General features: G+C 39.5%; 1 protein-coding gene across 2 annotated transcripts in view; it reads left to right on the forward strand.

Annotated features, from left to right (window-relative positions):
* Positions 1–20,647, forward strand: part of CADPS2 (calcium dependent secretion activator 2) — a 608,633-nt gene that overhangs the window by 494,296 nt on the left and 93,690 nt on the right. For both annotated transcript variants that reach the window (XM_049893894.1, XM_049893893.1), the window contains exons 17-18: positions 3,601–3,704; positions 15,630–15,786. In XM_049893894.1, coding sequence (XP_049749851.1) covers positions 3,601–3,704; positions 15,630–15,786 — 261 coding nt within the window. The remainder of the gene's footprint in view (positions 1–3,600; positions 3,705–15,629; positions 15,787–20,647) is intronic.

The raw sequence follows: 20,647 nt of genomic DNA on the forward strand, positions 1-20,647 counted from the left end.
GATCCTTTCTGTGTTTTCCATTTTCTCCCCCAGTTCTGGAACACCGATCGCTTGCTGATTTTTGCTTTTGATTGTATCCCACGTAATTCTCAGGGTTTCTTCATTTTTCTTCATTCTTTTTTCTGATTTTTCCTCAAACACAATTGTAGCCAAGTATTTGTCTTCAATTTCACTGATCCTGTCTTCCATCATTTCAAACCTCCTCCTCAGTCCTTCTATGACACTGTCTATTTCTGAAATCTTGTTGTTTAATCTTTTGGATTTCTAATTGTTTTTCTGTGATTTCTAGTTGTGAATTTATTTTGGCAATTTGTTCCTATATTACTTTCCTGAATTTTTCCATTTTTTTGGTCAGTATTTTCCATAAATTTGTCAGCCTTTTCCATAAATTTGTCTATTTTTCCTCATTTTTGTCTGCTTTTTGCTTCAACTCTTGGATAGCTCTGAATATTAGAGATTTGAATTCCCTGTCAGGTAGTTCTAGTGCCTTTTATTCTACTGGAAAGTGATCTTCTGTTTTATTTTGGATCCCTACTGGTACCATCCTATCCTGCTTTTTTATATGTTTTGATATTGTCTGCTGTCTTCGGGACATTCAGTAGTTATTTTCTTTGTTTATTGATTGTAGATCTGTTTGTTTTATCCTGCTTTTTTTTATGTATTTAGTTATGTCTGCGCAGGCAAGCTGTATGTTCTTTTTTATTTGCTCACTTGTGGTCATGATGCTTTTCACCTCCTTGTCCAATGGGCAAGGTCAGTTGCTCAGCTATGGTACAGCAGGGTAGGTTCAGCTGAAGGGAAGGGGCTGGGATGGGTTGTTTGTAGCACATACTAGGGCCAACAGGGCAGGCCAGGAATCAGGCTGGGCAGGTTCTGGTAGGCCGTCCTGTGCTGCTCAGAGGTGTGATGTTCAGTGCATGGTGCAGGTAGGCAGGAAGGAGGGAGAAGGTTGTGATGTGTGGAGCTAATATGGGTATGGGAAAGAGAAACAGGAGCCAAAAACAAACAAACAAAAATAGTGCTAAGGGAGCTTGCTGTTGGAGCGGAGAGATGAGAAACCGAGAAATGAAGAAAAACAAAAAGGGATAAAGAAAGAAAAAAAAACTAGATAAAAATCTGGGGAAAAAAAGAAAAAAGAAAAACTCTCAGAGGTCCCACCAGTGCAGCTGCAAAAACCAGAGAAGTGGCTCCCAGGCTGCATGCAGTGTAGCCTGACTAGAGCACCAGATATTTGGGAGACAGGAAAAGAAGGTAAGTATGGAGAGATGAGAACTGAGAAATGAAGAAAGACAGGAAAAAAAGAGAGAAAAAAAAAAAAGAAAAGAAAGACAAAAACATGCCTCTAGGGGTTGCGCAGAGTGGGCAAGTGGCTTCGAAGCCAAGCAGTACAACCTGGCTAGAAGGGGCTCCCAAGCCATAAAAAGAAAAAGAAAAACAACAAACAAAACAAAACAGAACAAAGAAAAAAAACTCAAGGATTCCACCCGCTTGGTGTCATGGGCTGGGGGAATGGCTCTCCAGGCAAGGGCACTTCACAGCCTTTCAAGAGGAAGCAAAGATGGCACACAGAGCCAGGTGTTAGAGAGAAAGGAGAGAGAGGTGGTGGGAGGCACAGAAGAAACCAAAAGAAATGGTAAAAAGCAAAATCAGCCACAGACAAATAGCACTCAGGGACCCAACCAGTGTGGGCGGGGTGAATCCAAGTGGCCCAGGCTGAAGCAGTTACCTCCCAGCCAAGAGACTGCAGCTAGTGGGAAGCTGAAGGAGGAGGGGAAGAAGAATGGGGCTACCCAGTGCTCTTTTGTCTCCTGCTGGCAACTTCGTGAAGCTGCTTTCCCGTACTCCCTGTCCACCGATCTCCGATGTGGGTGAGGTGAATCCAAGTGGCACAGACACTGCACTTCCCAGCTGTTGGAGCCACCACAGCCAGCCAAGAGGCCCGCAGCCAGCCAGGAGCAGTGCGGAGAGGATTGTGAAAAAAAAAAAAAAGAGGATGGGGGGTGGGAAAACATGTATTGCTGGTTACCAGGTGCTCTGTCTCCTGCTGGGAACTCCGTGAAGCTGCTTTCCCATGCTCCCTGTCTGCCAATCTCTGACAGGAGTCCAAGATGGTGAATCCATGCTGCGTTAGCTGATAGGGAACCTCTGCACATATGTCTCCTCTCTCTCTGTTCTCTGTCAGTTTCTTATTCCGCTCAGTGTTTGGCTGAGTTCTTTATTTCTTCATTTGACACCTTGAGTCCCAGGAATGACATTTGTCTCTGTTTTACTTAGTTTTTCAGGTCTTTGCTGTGGAGGGATGGCATAGTGCTTCTGTCTGTGATGTCATATTGGCCGGAAGTCTTGCGACCGTGTATTTTGATGCCTTCCAACCTAGGGGGTCTTATCTTCTAACACTATATCAGACAGTACTCTATTGTGACCCATAGGGTTTTCATTAGCTAAAATTTAGAAGTAGATCACCTTTCTTCCTAGTCTGCCTTAATCTGGAAGCATCACTGTGATCTGTGCACCATGTGTGATGCTGATGGTTTGAAAGACCAGTGGCATAGCTTCTAGCATCCTAGCAACACACAAGCCACCACAGTACAATAAACTGACAAGCAGGTGGTGGCGAGAACAAAATCAAACAGGGCAAAAGTTTTAGGGAGCAGTAAGTTGAGGGAAAAGATGTGTTGCAGAAAGAAAAGCAGTTCCTTAGGTACCACAGGAGGAGCTCTTTTTCTGAAAATTATATTTCTCTTCCTTGCAGCCTCTTTATGGGGGAGAAATAGAGACCCCATGAATCTAAGGTGATGTTTATCTTTAATCCCCTTATTAGAAACTCTATTCTTCACATTCAGTTTTGAAAAAGTGTCATTAAAGAGGGCACCTCTGATTTCTGCCAGTTTGTTGTGTCTGAAATTATCTACTTTGCCTTCTCGGTTGCTGAATTTCAGGTAGCTGCACTTAACCTTATTGTGGCTTGCCTTTTTATACCAGTTTGGCTTAATGCTGAAAGAACCTTGAGCTTCAGAGAACTCTGTTTTTTTGCGGGGGGGAGGGTGGCGGGCAGGAAACGAAGGTAGGAAATCAGTTAATTGCAGGCTGTCAGAGTTGTTTTAGGTGACTTCGTGCTTTTTTGAATTTAAGATCAACATGAACTATAGACATTTCAGGCTGGGAATTTAAATAGCAACCAAAGAAAGCCTGGGCTTTGCTAATGCCAGGAATGACTTATCTGGTGAGAATGGTATTGTATTGATAATACAATACAGAAAGAGAGAAAAGACTGTGGTATCAGCTCTCTTTGTGTTTCTGACCTTGAGGAGAATTATTACTGGTTTGTTGCAGAAGTTGAGCAGCCAATGTGCTGACACACCTGCTAGTTCGTATATATTAAATGGCAAAGCACTTGCAGTTCCCTGTGATTGCTTTGTGGGTGAAATATTTTCTGCAATCTGGTGAGCTTTTTTTTTAATATTCATTTGTATTTCTTACATCTCTTATTTCTCCAAAATATGCTTTCTCATTCTACCCTGGTCTCATCATTACATCATAGAATATGTTTGGCTTTTTACTTTCCAGGTAACGTTATTGTGTTGTTGTTTTTTAATATAGAGACCATGAACCATGCAAGTCCTGCTAGAAAGCTGGAAGAGGTTCTCCATCTAGCAGAGCTCTGCATAGAAGTCCTACAGCAGAATGAGGAGCACCATTCAGAGGTGATGACTTGTTTGAACTGGGGGATACGGCTACACATGACGCTTTACCCTAGTGGGAGCAGCACTGCAGAAAAGGCACGCCTATAGTCTTTGATACACCTCTGGCCATTCATCCTTAGAAAACTGACAACGTGGGAAACTCTGGAAATATAACTCCTAGATATTTCCAAAGCAACTGCGGTGAAACCTGTGAGAGCTGGAAATCCAAGGGACTGCCTTGTTTTTCTGAGTCTTGAAAGTTTTCCGCCTTTGATAGGTACAGTCGTACTACTTTTGTATCACTCATTTTCGTGGAAAATATTTGAGTTTTCCTTCTCTGACAGGTTTCCACCTTACACAGGTTTGGCTTTTGTAGGTTTTACTGTATATATATATATATATATATACACACACATAATTTCATACTTATTCCTGATAACAGTCGTGTTGTGTGGAATGCAGAAATGCTTATGGAATCTGTCCAAGGACACACAACTAATAAGAAGCAAAACTGATACACACAGCCCACCTTTTGATGCCACATCCCTTGTTTTCCCCATGCCATGATTGCCTTAGTCTAGAAATACAAGTTAATCACTGTGAAAAGGGAAAATTAGTGATAACACGATAACCCATAACCCATAACACGATAAAAGAACAATATTAAGCAGAAGGTGTTTGTAAAGGTATGGTTGATGATTCTAGTCTTTCACTCTTCCTGTCAAATATTTTACTTCTTTAAATTTTTCCCAAACTTACATCGTCTGTAATTTTTAAAGGCGTAATTATATACTAACATGTATTACAGATACGAACTAGTTTTTCACCAGGAGAGCTGCTTCTTCTAAAACTTAAAAACTCACTCTTTCTAATAGTCATGAGTTTATGTACAAAAACAAAAGAGTTTTGGGTGCTTTCAGTTAGGTAGGAGAGATATGTGGGGTTACATAAATACAATAAATTTCAGTGCCATGATAGCCTTCATTCCTGAAGAAGCATATGAAATGAACAAGAATAAAAAAGACCAGATTCATGTGAATGTACATAGAATATTTATATTTAATGAAGCTCCAGTTCTCAAAAATAAAAGAAACTACAGGAACTACATTTTAAACAAATTCTTGGAAATAGTATTCCTGAAACCTTACTATAGGTAACTAAGATTTATTGTATCTGGTTATAAATATGATCATTCAAAACATCTGCTTTTGGCTCACACTGTGGAATCTAGTTTTTACCTTACATCTGTCATGTGTGAACTTGTTATGGATATTTTATTTTAAACTGAAGAAACAGCTGCTTCAATAATTTGAAATGAATTCCCAGGTGGTTTTTTTCAAGGCTAGTACCACTGCTGTGTTACAATGAAAGTGGTTATATGATAAAATATATGTAGGTTTTGTCTTTGTCTTTTGTTAAAAGGCATTATCATTAAAGTATTAGGCCTTTTTGAATTAAAAAAAAAATTCCAATTGGATATCCAATTACAGTTTGTATTTTAGCTAAGCAGGTCCATCCAATATTCCTACAAATTTTAGAAAACTAATATTTATTTTCTTGTGCTAAGGAAAATAATAACTGTCCTGTATTTAAATGTAACTTAAGTCTTATATACTCCACACAGGAGTTCATGGGTGGTGCAAATGGTTAAGTGCTCCACCACTAGCCAAAATGTTGGCAGTTCAAACCCACTCACAGGCACCTTGGAAGACCAGCCTGGTGATCTGCTTCTGAATGTCACAGCCTTGAAAACCCTATAGAGCAGTTCTACTCTGTGCACATGGGGTTGCCACGAGTCAGAATCGACTCAAGGGCAGCTAATAACAACAGTGTACTCCACACAGTCACTAAAGTGCTCGTGAAAATATAATGTATCCAAAAAACATAAAAATGTAAATATTATTTATTTTCTGGTCCATAAAAATACAGTTGATGCTAGTGAACAGAGATCATCATAACTCATAGAAATCACTGTACTTTATGCTGAAATATAGAACTATTATAATGACCTCTTTTTAAAATACATTGTAACTACGGCATTTTTCCATTTCACAATGCTTCCAAATTCTTGGAATCCCTCAGGGAAGAGAGGTAGGTAAAATTGTTCCCACTATTGTTCTAACTCTCTTATGTGAAAGTAAGATAGAGCCCACTCTGGTTATAATAAATTTTAAGCCAACTTAGTTCCTGTCCTTGGAATTAAAGGCTCAGAATTTCTTTGAACAGGCTAGTGTGTGTTGTACCGTTGGGAATGTGTCTGATTAATAATTGCCTGCATAGTTACTGGCCATCTAATTAAAACACAACTAATGGGATTTTGGTATTTTCGTGTTGGTTTGTGCCATTATTTGTTTTTTGCTTCGTCTTTTTTTTAAGCCAGAATTTCTATCTTTTTTTCTGAACAATATTGGGGAGTGAATTGGTCTGATTCCAAAATCATTTTCAGACTGAATTGCTAGACTTCACTCAACACTGGTATTTATATTTCTGGATGTTCAAGCTAGAGTTTCTTTCCTCCATGAAAGAGCCCTGGCTCCGCTCCCTTGTATCTGCCTCAAAGAAACCTTCAAGTGAGTCGTGTGTCAGCTCCTTTTCTTTTCACTCTACTTCTCTCCACAGTGGCAGTTTACTTTACAGGGCTGAGAGGTTGTTTCTATCCGTCAGCAATTTCTCAGTTAAGCAGGTTTCTTGTCCTTCAGATCTTTGACAATAACTTACTTATAAGACAGTCCTCCCTTCTCTCTGAAGGTCTCTTGACCTCTTCTCCCAGGCCTTTCTTGAGAATTCCTGCATTTTCTCCTCAGAAAGATAGTTTAAGCTCCTTTCAAGAAAATCTTTAAGGCTGTCTTCACATTCCAGTAACTGGTCTCTGTCCAGAAATTTCAGGCAAACTGATCTGACAACTGTCCATCCAAAAGGTCACTCACTCTGACAAAGCCCAGATGTACCAGTGATGCCTGAGTGGAATACTACAGGCCCACCATTTTACTGACAAGAAAATGGAGATACAGGAAAGCTTAAGTAGCTTGCCAGAGGTGCACAGCTAGTAAATAACTGGGTAAAGACTTCAGCTAGACTCCAGACCTGGGCACTTCCCAGTAAACCACATGGATGTTTCCAGTTTACGTAGATATGTACAGAGTGGCCGTCCTGCCCTTCTTCTTCTGTTAGGTTTGCCACTCAGCATCCTAAAAAAACAGGGAGTTAAATGCATGGGGAATGATTGAGATGCAAGCATGTCATTCTCTTCCTACCTTGTGCTCCAGCAGACCCTGGGATTCTGCCTAAGAGTTTGTTGCTTATTGTTGCAGCAAAATCTTAATTTAAGACCCCTAAAATATTTTGAATATAATGTTGTCTACCTGATTAGTGACACTGTAAGCAACAAGGGTATTTGGGAGGTAATTTGGTATTTGTAACATAGACAGATCTCACTTTACTGAAGGTGCTGGATTCATTCTGCTCTTTACCTGGCTGTATACAAGGACTCTGCCAAGTACAGAGTCAGGACAGGGAGCGGAGCACAGTGTGGACACACATGTAACTGCATGTGCTCACTCACAGGAACATCAGTATTTGAGCCAGACTGTGAGTCAGAATTGACTCAACAGCAACGGGTTTGGTTTTTTGTGTGTGTGCATATGCGCTCCTGGGTGGATTCTAACATAAAGAAAAAGGGCATTTGATTTTGTTGCATTCATTTTGCTTATTTGTGCCCTTATCCCTCTTCACTGGTATGCACGTCTAAGAAGCATCTTAATGTGTCCATGAACAAGATCTTTTCATTGTAATAATGTCAACAGTTATACTAATGTTAGTTACATATTATTTATATCTGGGTAGCCAGGGAGGTAAACCAACATGTTTAGGCCATTTCAGAGAATGGGCTTAGGGTTGGAATTTAGGTTAGCCTCTGGGCCAATGACTGTCCCTCAGTTTGGAAAAGGATGACCCGCAAGTGGCTTCCATATGACTAAGTTATAGGGGTGGAATTCCACTGGCAGCAGTAACTCCCCGAGAACTGCATGGGCAAGAACACCCTGCCAAGAATGTTTGCTAATCATTTACTAATTCTTAAATATATAAGAAAAAGAATGTGTGTTTTCAAGCATTTTCAGCTCTTCATCTCATTTGGTTTTGTCAGTATTTACATTCAAGTATGAGTCTGATTAGGGTGTGATTTTGGTGACTCAAAAAAGTTGTAAATAAGCTTATGATTAGTTTGACAGTAGTTTAGATGTCACCCTGAAGGTTTTAGCCCATTCTACTGGCCTCTTAAAGGGGCTAAAATATTCCTGGAATATGGCCTCCCAGCATCATATTATTTGTGTGTGTCTGTGTGTGTGTGGTAGGGGTGGGGATACCCCAGACTCTGGATTGTCTCCAGAGCTTTCAGGATCACTTACAAAATACAGGATTGCAAATTTATTTTGTCTTACAGGAAAAATAGGCACATAATACATTCCAAAGTCAGGTTCACCAGTTTTGCTCATTGATGCAACCACTACCCTTTCTTTGTTGTAAATTATTAAATTTTTACTATATTTTGAGGGTAAAAGTAATCAAAAGCCTGAGGCCTCAAGGAACTTGAGAAAGGCAAATAAAGCAGACCATGATAGATGCTTCCAGCAAGGAGAAATTAGAGGTTATTAACAGTGGCTTGATAGCCAAAGCATTTGATATATATACATATACACATATATATATGTATATACATACACACACATAAAGATGGCTGTGCAGATAATGTGTCATATATAGCTACTACTATAAAGAGGCTATATGTGTTAGGGCTTGGTCTCTAGACACCAACTGACCTGGATTCAAATGATGGTCTGTTACCTACTACCTATATGACTTTGGGCAAGTTATTTAACGTCTGGGAGTTTGCTAACATATAAGATAAAGGTAATTATACCATCCACCTCAAAGTGTTGTGTGGGGACTTAAGTAAGACAATAGATTTAAAGCCTTTAGAACAGTACTTGGCACATACAAAGTATTCAATTTGTGTTGGACATTATTGTTTTTAAAACATGTAATCTCACTCTGTAGGATCTGTGTGAATTTTGGTGTATTTTGTAATTCCTGATAACAATGCTAGTTTATTACATCTGTACAACAAGGAATTTTCATATTCATTTGATTCTCACTACAGCCCTGGGGGAGGTTAGCCAAGTACTGTTCTTGCCCATTGGTAGATGAGGAAATGGAAATCCACCCAGAGAACTGGTTTGCTCACAGTCTCTCAAGTCTCTTCACTATGGGTAGAAGCTCAGTACTCTGTTCCCAGGTTAAGTGTTCATCCTTACTTGGCCCCATTTTCAACTATGTTCCATCATCAACCTAGGCTCTTTCAAGAATCGGCAGCCTGCCATGCACATCATTTTCACTGCACGAGATTTATTTATAGTTAGAGCTTTGATGGCAATGGTATGGCTGAGGACTTACAATCAAATTTTGTTTTATATTTCCCTCTTAAACAAATTATGCATTGCCTTCTGCCTGACTAATTACTGGCTTACCGTTAGAGCCAAGATCACTTTAACCTAGATAATTATGACTTTCGACCAGCGCCCTACAGATGGATACATTTCTGAGAGGAGTTTTCTCCCTCTTGATGGAGACTCTCATACTGTTGAACCTCAGCCATCTCCCATGAAGTAGTACCCTAAGAAGGAAGTTATATAGCCCCTCTTATCACCAACCTAGAGTGGAACAACTGCCACCCACTAAGGTGGCAAGAAAGAGGAGAGGACAAATAATAGACTTGACCCTCTGTTCCCAAGGCTTTAGCTGAGGACACTTGCTTTCATTCTCAAAGTCAATGATTGCTTAAAGCTTTCTCTAGTCATCATTAGGGGAACGATAAACATTCATCACAGATCGGCTTGCATTTATGAGGAAAAACCTTACCAGAAGTATAATTAGAGGCATAAGTATATACTTCTGCAAAACATAATGAGAATTTGGAGCTGATGGCAAAATCTTGCCAACCTGAAGCTATTTTTAAAAAATATGTAATGCATGTTTCATTCTCCACCATGACTCTGTCTTACACGTTAACTTTAAAAAGAGCTTTGGGAATTTCAGAGTCCTGAGATAATCCTGACTTAACATGACTATTATTTTCTTAATTTTAACCTTTTGCAAAGGTATTGACTGTGAACTGGAAGTGAGACTTTGAAAATGTCTCTCTTTGCAGTACTGCATTTTTACTAGGTTTTCTATCCTGCTGTTAGAGTGAGGAATCTCAGACTCTTCTTAGCTTTGTCACCATAGCAGCTCCAAAGACAGGAATGAGATGTGTGTGATTAAATCCTGCATGCTATTTTATCATTTATTTTTGTATTACTTGTCCCAGACCTATTTAGGAAATATTTAATCAAAAAGATAACAGTATTTGTAAAGGGGAATATGCTCAGTTTGCATAGAGCATACCATTTACCAAAGTTTCCACATTCATATATTTGTTACAGCAAAGTTGAGGCTATATGCATTGAGCTCAGGCATCAAAACCTCCCTAACTCTCACTTCTATTATTTGTACTATACCACTGTTCCTTTACTCAACTTTTGCTTCTATTTACCATCTGCTAATTTGTTACGTGGTCATTATTTTTTTACTAATACACTAATCATCATTATGGCAACTATCCATTATTTTAGGACTTTATTAACAAAAGTTTTTAAGGAAATACTTAATGTGTTAGAATAGTTTTTCTCTTTTGTGGCATGACTCTTCCTATTATAATCTGACTTCTATTTGAAGAAATTAAATTGAGTTTTACAAACATAAATCTCGTGTATTTGCAGAAAGCTTTTAAAAGTAAATGTGGACTTCTTTGGCTGTAATATGATGAATCATTTTTTTAATGAAGAATTTTAAATGGAAGAATAGCAAAAATATTTGTATCACAGAAATGTGTGTGTTTTGTAGTTATTTGGTTAAAAAATTATGATACTACTAAAAGCACAATTAAAAAGACAGGAAAGACAGCTCACTAGAAACAGTATAAAAATGGCCCTTGTACATTAAAAAAAAAAATTCCAAACTCATTTGTAATTAAAGAAGTGCAAATTGAAACCCAACTGACACTATAGTCAGAGAAGTCTATGTTACTTTCAAGAACTTTCTAAGAACTTGATGTTTTGACCCATGAAAACAGCAGAGATTTTTTTTTAAGTGATTATTTCCATTACCTACAAGGCATTGTTGTTGTTAGCTGCCATTGGGTTGATTCCAACTTATGGTGACCCTATGTGTGTCATAGTAGAACTCCACTGTATAGGGTTTTCAATGGCCGGGTTTTTGGAAGTAGATTGCCAGGCTTTTCTTCTGAGGCACCTCTGGAGTGGATGTAAACCTCTAGCCTTTTGATTAACAGCCAAATGTGTTAACCATTTGTACCACCCAGGCACTCCCAGAAAATGCCTAGCTAAGTATAAAGTAATAAATAGAATATACAAATACTTATCCTTGTTGTGTTTACCATCTAATTTAAAAGTTAGACATTAAAATATCCACATATATAATCATATAAGCAGTGCTAAGTCCTGTGAAATAAATTACTGAGTATCAGAGAAACTCTCTAGTACAACCCAGTTTACACGAGAAGGACAGGAAATACTTCTCTATGGTAGTGTATTTAAGCTTGAGACCTGGAGCAGGGAGGCCATGCAGTGCTTTATAAGGCATTTAAGTGTTTTGAATTTTATTCTGAGTGCTTTGGGAAGCTAAAAAAAAATGATTTAGACGGAGAAATGGTTTTAAAATGCTCAATAGCTAGTGGATGGAGAAAGGATAGAAACAGACATTTTCCCTTGAGAACAATTTGTAACAGGTAAAGAGCCTTATTCCAGTTTCAGTTGCCGTTGGATTGACTCCAACTCATGGCAATCCCATGTGTGTCAGGGAACTGTGCTCCACAGAGTTTTTAATGACCTTTTTTTGGAAGTAGAGCACCAGGCCTTTCTTCTGAGGTACCTCTGGGTGATCTCAAACTTCCAACATTTTGGTTAGCAGCTGAGCATGTTAACCATTGGCACCACTGAGGGACTCCACAGAGCCTTATGCATACTCTTTAATCCAGAAATTTCTAAAAGTTTATACTAAAGAAGTAGTCAATATTATATTAAAAGTTTTGTGTGTAAAAAAGATACTTAGCACACTAACATTGGGAGTAGCAAAATTTTGGAAACAGCCATTTTAGAAGGGAAATGGTTGAATAAGTAACATATCCTTTCAGTGCAATATTATGCAACATTAAAAATTAAATACAGCAGAGTACAATGCCAAATGTTTTAATGTTTCTATCCACAGAAAAAGAAATATTAAAAATAAACACACCAGTCCAACACCCATTCCTGATAAAAACACTCAATAAAATAGGTATAGAAGGGCAATTTCTCAACATAATAAAGGACATCTATGCAAAACCAACGGCCAATATCGTTCTTAATGGAGAGAGGCTGAAAAAATTCCCCTTGAGAACAGGAACAAGATAAGGATGCCCTTTATCACCACTCCTATTTAACATTGTGCAGGAAGTCCTAGCTAGAGCAATAAGGCAAGAAAAATAAGGGCATCCAATTGGTAATGATGAAGTGAAACTGTCCCTATTTCCAGATGATATGATACTATACATACCAAAAAAAAAAACCAAACCCAGTGCCGTCGAGTCAATTCTGACTCAGTGACCCTATAGGACAGAATAGAACTGCCCCACAGAGTTTCCAAGGAGCACCTGACGGATTTGAACTGCCGACTCTTTGGTTAGCAGCCGTAGCACTTAACCACTATGCTACCAGGGTTTCCAATACTATGCAGAGAAAACCCAAAAGACTCCACAAGGAAACTACTGGAACTAATAGAAAATTTCAGCAGACTAGCAGGATACAAGATAAACATACAAAAATCAGTTGGATTCCTATACATCAATAAAGAGAATGATGAAAATAAAATCACAAAAACAATACCATTTATAATAAAAAAAATTTTTTTTTTATAATAGCCCCTAAAAAATAAAATACTTAGGAATAAATCTAACCAGGGATGTAAAAGGCCTATACAAAGAAAACTATAAAACACTGCTGTAAGAGACCAAAAGAGATCTAAATAAATGGAAAAACATACCATGCTTCTGGATAGGTAGACTCAACATTGTGAAAATTACAATTCGACCCAAAGCAATTTACAAATGTAATGCAATACCAATCCAAATACCAACAACATTCTGGAAAGAGATGGATAAACTTATTAACTTTATATAGAAAGGGAAGAAGCCTCGGATAAGTAAAGCATTATTGCAGAAGAAGAATAAAGTAGGAGGACTCCCTGCAATACTTGACCTCAGAACCTGCTATACAGCTACAGTAGTCAAAACTGCCTGGTACTGTTACAACAACAGATACATTGACCAATAGAACAGAATTGAGAACCCAGATGTAAATCTATCCACCTGTGGCCACCTGATCTTCGACAAGGGCCCAAACTCCATCAAATGGGGAAAAGACGATCTTTTCAACAAATGCTGCTGGCAAAACTGGAAGTCCATCTGCAAAAAAATGAAACAGGACCCATACCTCACACCATATACAAAAACTAATTCAAAATGGATCGAACACCTGAATATAAAGCCAAAAACTATGAAGTTCATAAAAAAAAAAAAAAAATTGCAATCAATCCTAGAGGCCCTAATACATTGCATTAACAGAATACAAACCACAACCGACAACATGCAAACTCCAGAAGATAAGTTAGATAACTGGGATCTTCTAAACATTATACACTTATGCTCATCAAAAGACTTCACCAAAAGAGTAAAAACAGAACCTACAGACTGGAAAAAAAAAAAAAAATTGGCTATTACAAATCAGACAAAGGTCTAATCTCTAAAATCTATAAGAAAATCCAACACCTCTACAACGAAAAGACAGATAATCCAATTAAAAAATGGGCAAAAGAAATGAACAGACACTTCACCAAAGAAGACATTCAAGCAGCCAACAGACACATGAGGAAATGCTCTCAATCACTAGCCATTAGAGAAATGCAAACCAAAATGAGACACCACCTCACCCCGGCATTACTGGCACGAATCAAAAAAAAAAAAAAAAACAGAAAATAACAAATGTTGAAGAGGCTTCAGGGAGATCGCAACTCTTATGCACTGCTGGTAGGGATGCAAAATGTGCAACTATTTTGGAAAACAATATGGTGCTTCCCTAGAAATAGAGCTACCATATGATCCAGCAATCCCACTCCTAGGAATATATCCTAGAGAAATAAGCGTCATCGCACAAATAGACATATACACACCCATGTTCATTGCAGCACTGTTCGCAATAGCAAAAAGATGGAAACAACCTAGGTGCACATCAACAGGCTAATGGATAAACAAACTATGGTACATACACACAATAGAGTATTACGTAACAATAAAGAACAACGATGAATCTTTGAAGCATCTCATAACATGGATGAATCTGGACAGCATTATACTGAGTAAAATAAATCAATCACAAAAGGACAACTATTGTATGAGACCACGACTGTAAAAATACATGAATAGGTTTACACACAAAAAGAAACAATCTTTGATGATTACTAGGGAAGGGAGGGGTGGGAATGGAAAAACACTAAATAGACAGTAAGTGCTAACTTTAGTGAAGGATAAGACAGTACGCAATACTGGGGAAGCCAGTCAAGGTCATGGAAGCTCTATAGACACATCCAAACTCCCTGAGGGACCAAATTGCTGCGTTGAGAGCTGTGGAAACCATGGTCTGGGGGAACATCTAGGTCAATTGGTATAACATAGTTTATAAAGAAAATGTTGTACGTTCTACTTTGGTGAGTAGCATCTGGAGGTCTTAAAAGCCTGTGAGCAGCCATCTAGGATACTCCACTGGTCTCAGCCCTTCGGCAGCAAGGAAGAATGAAGAAAACTAAAGACACAAGGGAAAGATTAGTGCAAGGGCCACATGGACCACATCTACCACAGCCTCCACCAGACAGAGTCCAATACAACTAGATGGTGCCCAGGTACCACCACTGGCTTCTCTGACAGGGATCACAATAGGGGGTCATGAACAGAGCTGGAGAAAAATGTAGAACAAAATTCTAAATCAAAAAGAAAGACCAGACTTTCTGGCCTGACAGACTGGAGAAACCCTTAGATTATGGCTCCTAGACGCCCTTTTAGCTCAATAATGAAGTCACTCCTGAGATTCACCCTTCAGCCAAAGATTGGACAGGCCCATAAAACAAAATGAAATTACAGCAGCACAGCAGGCCAGGGACAAGGACTAGAAGGCAGAAGGGGACAGGAAGGCTGGTAATAGGGAACCCAATTTTGAGAAGGGAGAGTGTTGGCATGTCATGGGGGTGTTAACCAATGTCATAAAACAATACGTGTACTAGCTGTTTAATGAAAAACTAGTTGTTCTGTAAACCTTCATCTAAAGTACAATAAATAAATAATAAAAAATAAAATGAGAATTCTAAACAAACTAAGGAATTGGATACTCTGTCCCAATTAACAAAGAAATAAAATAATGGCAGAAAAAAATAAAAATAAATGAATACACCAAAGCATTCACAGTCATTATCTTTAAATGCTGATATGAAAGGAATTTTTCTTTTTGTTTTGATTTATGTATTTTCCAAATATTCTAGACTAAACGTATTTATTTTATTAAAGCAATAAATGTTATTTTACATCTGTGTTCTATTTTGAGTTTCTTATTTTATCCATCCATCCCAAATTTGTTTGTTATTTAAATGTGTACGTATAGATTTTTTTCTCACTTGTTGAAAATATTACATTTTATTGGTAGTACTTTTTATGAAACTAAGACATGTTGTAAAATGTTTTCAGTGGCACAGTGTTTGTGTTGTTTCTAACAAGTATTATATTTCTACTTCGTGTCTGTCCTTTTACAGGCATTTGCCTGGTGGCCTGATTTGTTGGCTGAGCATGCGGAGAAATTTTGGGCTCTGTTCACAGTGGATATGAGTACTGCACTGGAGGCACAACCACAAGACTCCTGGGATAGTTTCCCTCTTTTCCAACTGCTTAATAATTTCCTCAGAAATGACAGTAAGCGTTTGCATTTTTTTTACTATATGAAATGGGGAGGAGAGGGTGAATGTTGTGTTTGTGGATGGTATTCACAGAGTCCTACCACTGGCCCAGGAGCCCTGGTGGGCCAGTGGTTAAGCACTGGGCTGCTACCCTCAAGGTCAGCAGTTCAAACCCACCAGCCGTTCCACAGAAGAAAGAAGTGACAGTCTGCTTCTATAAAGATTTACAGCCTTGGAAACCCCTTGAGGGGTGTCCTATAGTGTCACTATGAGTTGAGATCAACTTGATGGCAAAGGGTTTTGTTCTGTTTTACCATTGGCCCAAAAAAAGTCTCCATGTGCCTTGAGCTTTTGGTCTCCTCTCACGTAGCCCAGCCTACCTGGTAACATGAACACTTGCTCAATCACCCTAATTCTATCAGGCCAGAGTCTGGGGGAGAATAGTGACCCACCACATTGCTCCATTGGCATCTGCAGTTCCTCTTACTCTTACCCTCCTGCCTTCACTGAGTACTGATAACATAGGCACCCTTCTTATTGTGCCTCAACATCCTTGAATCAGAACATCTTCAAAGGTTAGCATTTCTAAAGTATTTGAGAACACTCCTATCACTGAAAGACACCTTAGAAATTTTTAATTATTCTAGAAATCATGCTGTGCTAAAGCTACTACTAATATGCATTATAGTAATATTGTTTGCCACAGAGGGGTTTTATTTCTACAGATGATACTAAAATATTGTTACATAGTAATGCTTGCTCATTCAGTATTTAGCAATTGAGGAGAATGTAAAATTTATCTATGGAGAGTATTTTTTCCAATGCAATAATGCCTTTTACAACTATTCCGGTAGATGGTGCTCTAGCAACCAGTACAAAACTAGCTTTTAATCAGGATTATTGGGGGCATTTCTTAACATACAGATTCCTAGGCCTTTCCTATGGTAATTCTTTTTAAAGTTTCCCTTTAGACCCAAGTTTGATAACCACTGATAGCCTTTGCTTCAACACTTGGCAGTAATCAAGGGGTTGCTAATTTTCTATCCTATAAAATTCTTCCCATTGTTGACCAGGTTCAACTCTGCTTCTTCCTAACCTCTGGTTGCAACTTTTTCTCCTTTATCAATGCAGCAACCTTCTTGTATCATGTATTTTCGTCTCCAGCCATAGTCCCACATCTTTCAACTCTTCCTCGTGTTAGTGTGTTCATCCATTGTTACTCTTATCATCTTCCTCTGAACAGAGCTCCCTCCATTTCTCGGGGTTGCTCTGGAGGTATAGTGTGACACTGCACTCTGAAGGTGTAGAAAACACAGTATTCAGATGTAACCTGAATAACCTAGAGCCCAGGCAGAGGTACCTTCCTTCTGCCCTGTGTTCCTACAGCTCCAGGCTGTTCTGAATCTCCAAGAAACTTAGTCATAATCTTCATACATGTCAAACTTGCAGGCTGTTTTAAAACTCTGAATCTTTTTGCAGATCTTTTTGTGGCTCTTTTTCCAAGATGCAACTATTATGCCCTTCTAGTTTCAAACCTACCCCCACACATCTGTCAGTTTGTCGTACTATGGGGACTTGTGTGTTGCTGTGATGCTGGAAGCTATGCAACCAGTATTCAAATACCAGCAGGGTCTCCCATGGTTGAAAGGTTTCAACAGAGCTTTGAGACTAAGACAGACTAGGAAAAAGGACCCGGTGGTCTAAGTGAAACCCTTATGAATAGCAGCAAAACACTGTCTGATATGTGCCAGAAGATGAGCCCCCTCAGGTTGGAAGGCACTCTTAATATGACTGGGGAAGAGCTGCCTCCTCAAAATAGGGTGGACCTTAATGACATGGATGAAGTCAAGCTTTCGCGACCTTATTTGCTGATATGGCACGACTCAAAGTGAGAGCAAACAGCTGCAAACATCCGTTAATAATCAGAACATGGAATGTACAAAGTATGATTTTAGGAAAATTGGAAATTGTCAAAAATGAAATGGAACGAATAAAGATCAGTATCCTAGGCGTTAGTGAGTTGAAATGGACTGGCATTGGTCATTTTGAATGGCACAATCATGTGGTCTACTATGCTAGGAATGACAACATGAAGAGGAATGGTGTTGCATTCATCATCAAAAAAAAAATTTCAAGATCTATCCCAAAGGACAACACTGTCAGTGATAGGATAATATCCATACGCCTACAAGGAAGACCAGTTAATAAAACTAATTATTCAAATTTACACACCAACCACTAAGGCCAAAGATGAAGAAACTGAAGATTTTTACCAACTTCTGCAGTCTGAAATTGATCAAACAAGCAATCACGATGTACTGATAATTACTGGTAATTGGAATCCGAAAGTTGAAAACAAAGAAGGATCAGTAGCTGGAAGATATGGCCTTGGTGATAGAAATGATGCCAGAGATAGCATGATTGAATTTTACAAGATTGACGACTCCTTCATTACAAATACCTTTTTTCACACAACATAAACAGTGACATGGACCTCGCCAGATGCAACACAAAGGAGTCAAATCAACTATATCTGTGGAAAGAGACGATGGAAAAGCTCAATATTATCAGTTAGAAAAAGGCCAGGGGCTGACTGGGGGTCAGACCATCAATTACTCATATGTAAGTTCAAGTTGAAACTGAAGAAAATTAGAACAAGTCCACGAGAGCCAAAGTTTGACCTTGAGTATATTTCACCTGAATTTAGAGACCATCTCAAGAATAAATTTGACACATTGAACACTATTGACCAAAGACTAGATGAATTGTGGAGTGACATCAAGGACATCATACATGAAGAAAGCAAAAGGTCATTAAAAAGACAGGAGAGAAAGAAAAGACTAAAGTCGATGTCAGAAGAGACTCTTAAACTTGCAGTTGCATGTCATTTAGCTAGAGCAAAAGGAGAAAATGATGAAGTAGAAGAGCTGAACAGAAGATTTCAAAGGGTGGCTCAAAAAGACAAAGTATTATGATGACATGTGTAAAGATCTGGAGATAGAAAACCAAAAGGGAAGAACATACTCAGCATTTCTCAAGCTGAAAGACTTAAGAAAAAATTCAAGCCTCAAGTTGCAATACTGAAGGAGTCTACGGGGAAAATATTAAATAATGCAGGAAGCATCAAAAGAAGATGGAAGGAATATACAGAGTCACTATACCAAAAAGAATTTGTAAATGTTCAACCATTTCAGGAAGTAACATATGATCAGGAACCATGGTACCGAAGGAAGAAGCCCAAGCTGCACTGAAGGCATTGGCAAAAAACAAGTCTCTGGGAATTGATGGAATACCAGTTGAGATGTTTCAGCAAACAGATGCAGCACTGGAAGTGTGCACTCATCTATGCCAAGAAATTTGGAAGACAGCTACCTGGCCAACTGACTGGAAGAGATCTATATTTATGCCTATTCCAAGAAAGATGACCCAACTGAATGCGGAAATTATCGAGCAGTATCATTCATATCACATGCAAGTAAAATTTTGCGGACAATCATTCAAAAGCAGCTGCAACAGTATATCAACAGGAGACTGCCAGAAATTCAAGCCAGATTCAGAAAAAGATGTGGAACCAGGGATATCATTGCTGATGTCAGATGGATACTGACTGAAAGCAGAGAATACAAGAAAGAAGTTTACCTCTTTTTTTTTTTTTTGACTACACTAAGGCATTCGACTGTGTGAATCATAGCAAATTGTGGATAACATTGTGGAGAATGAGACTTCCGGAACACTTAAATGTGCTCACGAAGAATCTGTACCTGTATTAAGAGTCAGTCTTTGGAACAGAACAAGGGGTTACTGCATGGTTTAAAGTCTGGAAAGGTGTGCATCAGGGTTGTGTTCTTTCACCGTACCTATTCCATCTGTATGCGGACCAAATAATCTGAGAAGCTGGACTATATGAAGAAGAACAGGGCATTAGGATTGGAGGAAGACTTATTAACAACCTGAGTTATGCAGATGACAGAACCTTGCTTGCTGAAAGTGAAGAGGTTTTGAAACACTGATGAAGATCAAAGACCACAGCCTTCGGCATGAATTACACCTCAATATAAAGAAAACGAAAGTCTTCACAACTGGGCCGATAATCAACATCATGATAAATGGAGAAAAGATTGAGGTTGTCAAGAATTTCGTTTTTAGAGGCGGGGCCAAGATGGCGGACTAGGTGGACGCTACCGCGGATTCCTCTTGCAACAAAGACTCGGAAAAACAAGTGAATCAATCACATACATAACAATCTATGAACTCTGAACAACAAGCACAGACTTAGAGACGGAAAACGAACAAATACAGGCAGACAGCGACCATTTTCAGAACTAGGAGCCAGCGTACCAGGCAGGTGACCTTCGGAGCCCGATCTGAGGCAGAGCCCGGGGGGGCAGACGGCACAGACAAGGGGCCCAGCCCTACCCCCCCGAACCCATCCTGGGAGAGAGTCTAGCTGGTGGGCGCTGGTGGCGTCGCAGCGCAGCCGGAGGGAAAAGCACCCAGGAGGCAGTGACCGCTCTTGGAGCGGGGAGAGCAGTGTCCCAGCCGAGGAGCCATCCTGCCGGGAGTTTGGCGGGAAGCGGGCGGGGCGCGAGCCGGGGGGGGGGTTAGCTATATTTCCCTAAAGCGACCCCGGGGCGGGGCCCACATGTTCGTGCGGGGGGACGCCCACCCAGTTCGCGCGTGTGGCGCGGCGCACCGAAAGGAGAAGTCCCCGGGAGGAAGTGACTGGTCTTGGAGCGGGGAGAGCAGTGTCCCAGACGGGGAGCCATCCCGCTGGGATTTTGGCGAAAGCGGGTGGGGCGTGAGCGCGGGGTCCAATTATATTCCCCTGAATTGACCCAGGGGGCGGGCCCACCTGGTCGTACGGGTGACGCCCACCC

The sequence above is a fragment of the Elephas maximus genome, chromosome 8, assembly GCF_024166365.1.
Source record: "Elephas maximus indicus isolate mEleMax1 chromosome 8, mEleMax1 primary haplotype, whole genome shotgun sequence".
NCBI classification, from domain to species: Eukaryota; Metazoa; Chordata; class Mammalia; order Proboscidea; family Elephantidae; genus Elephas; species Elephas maximus.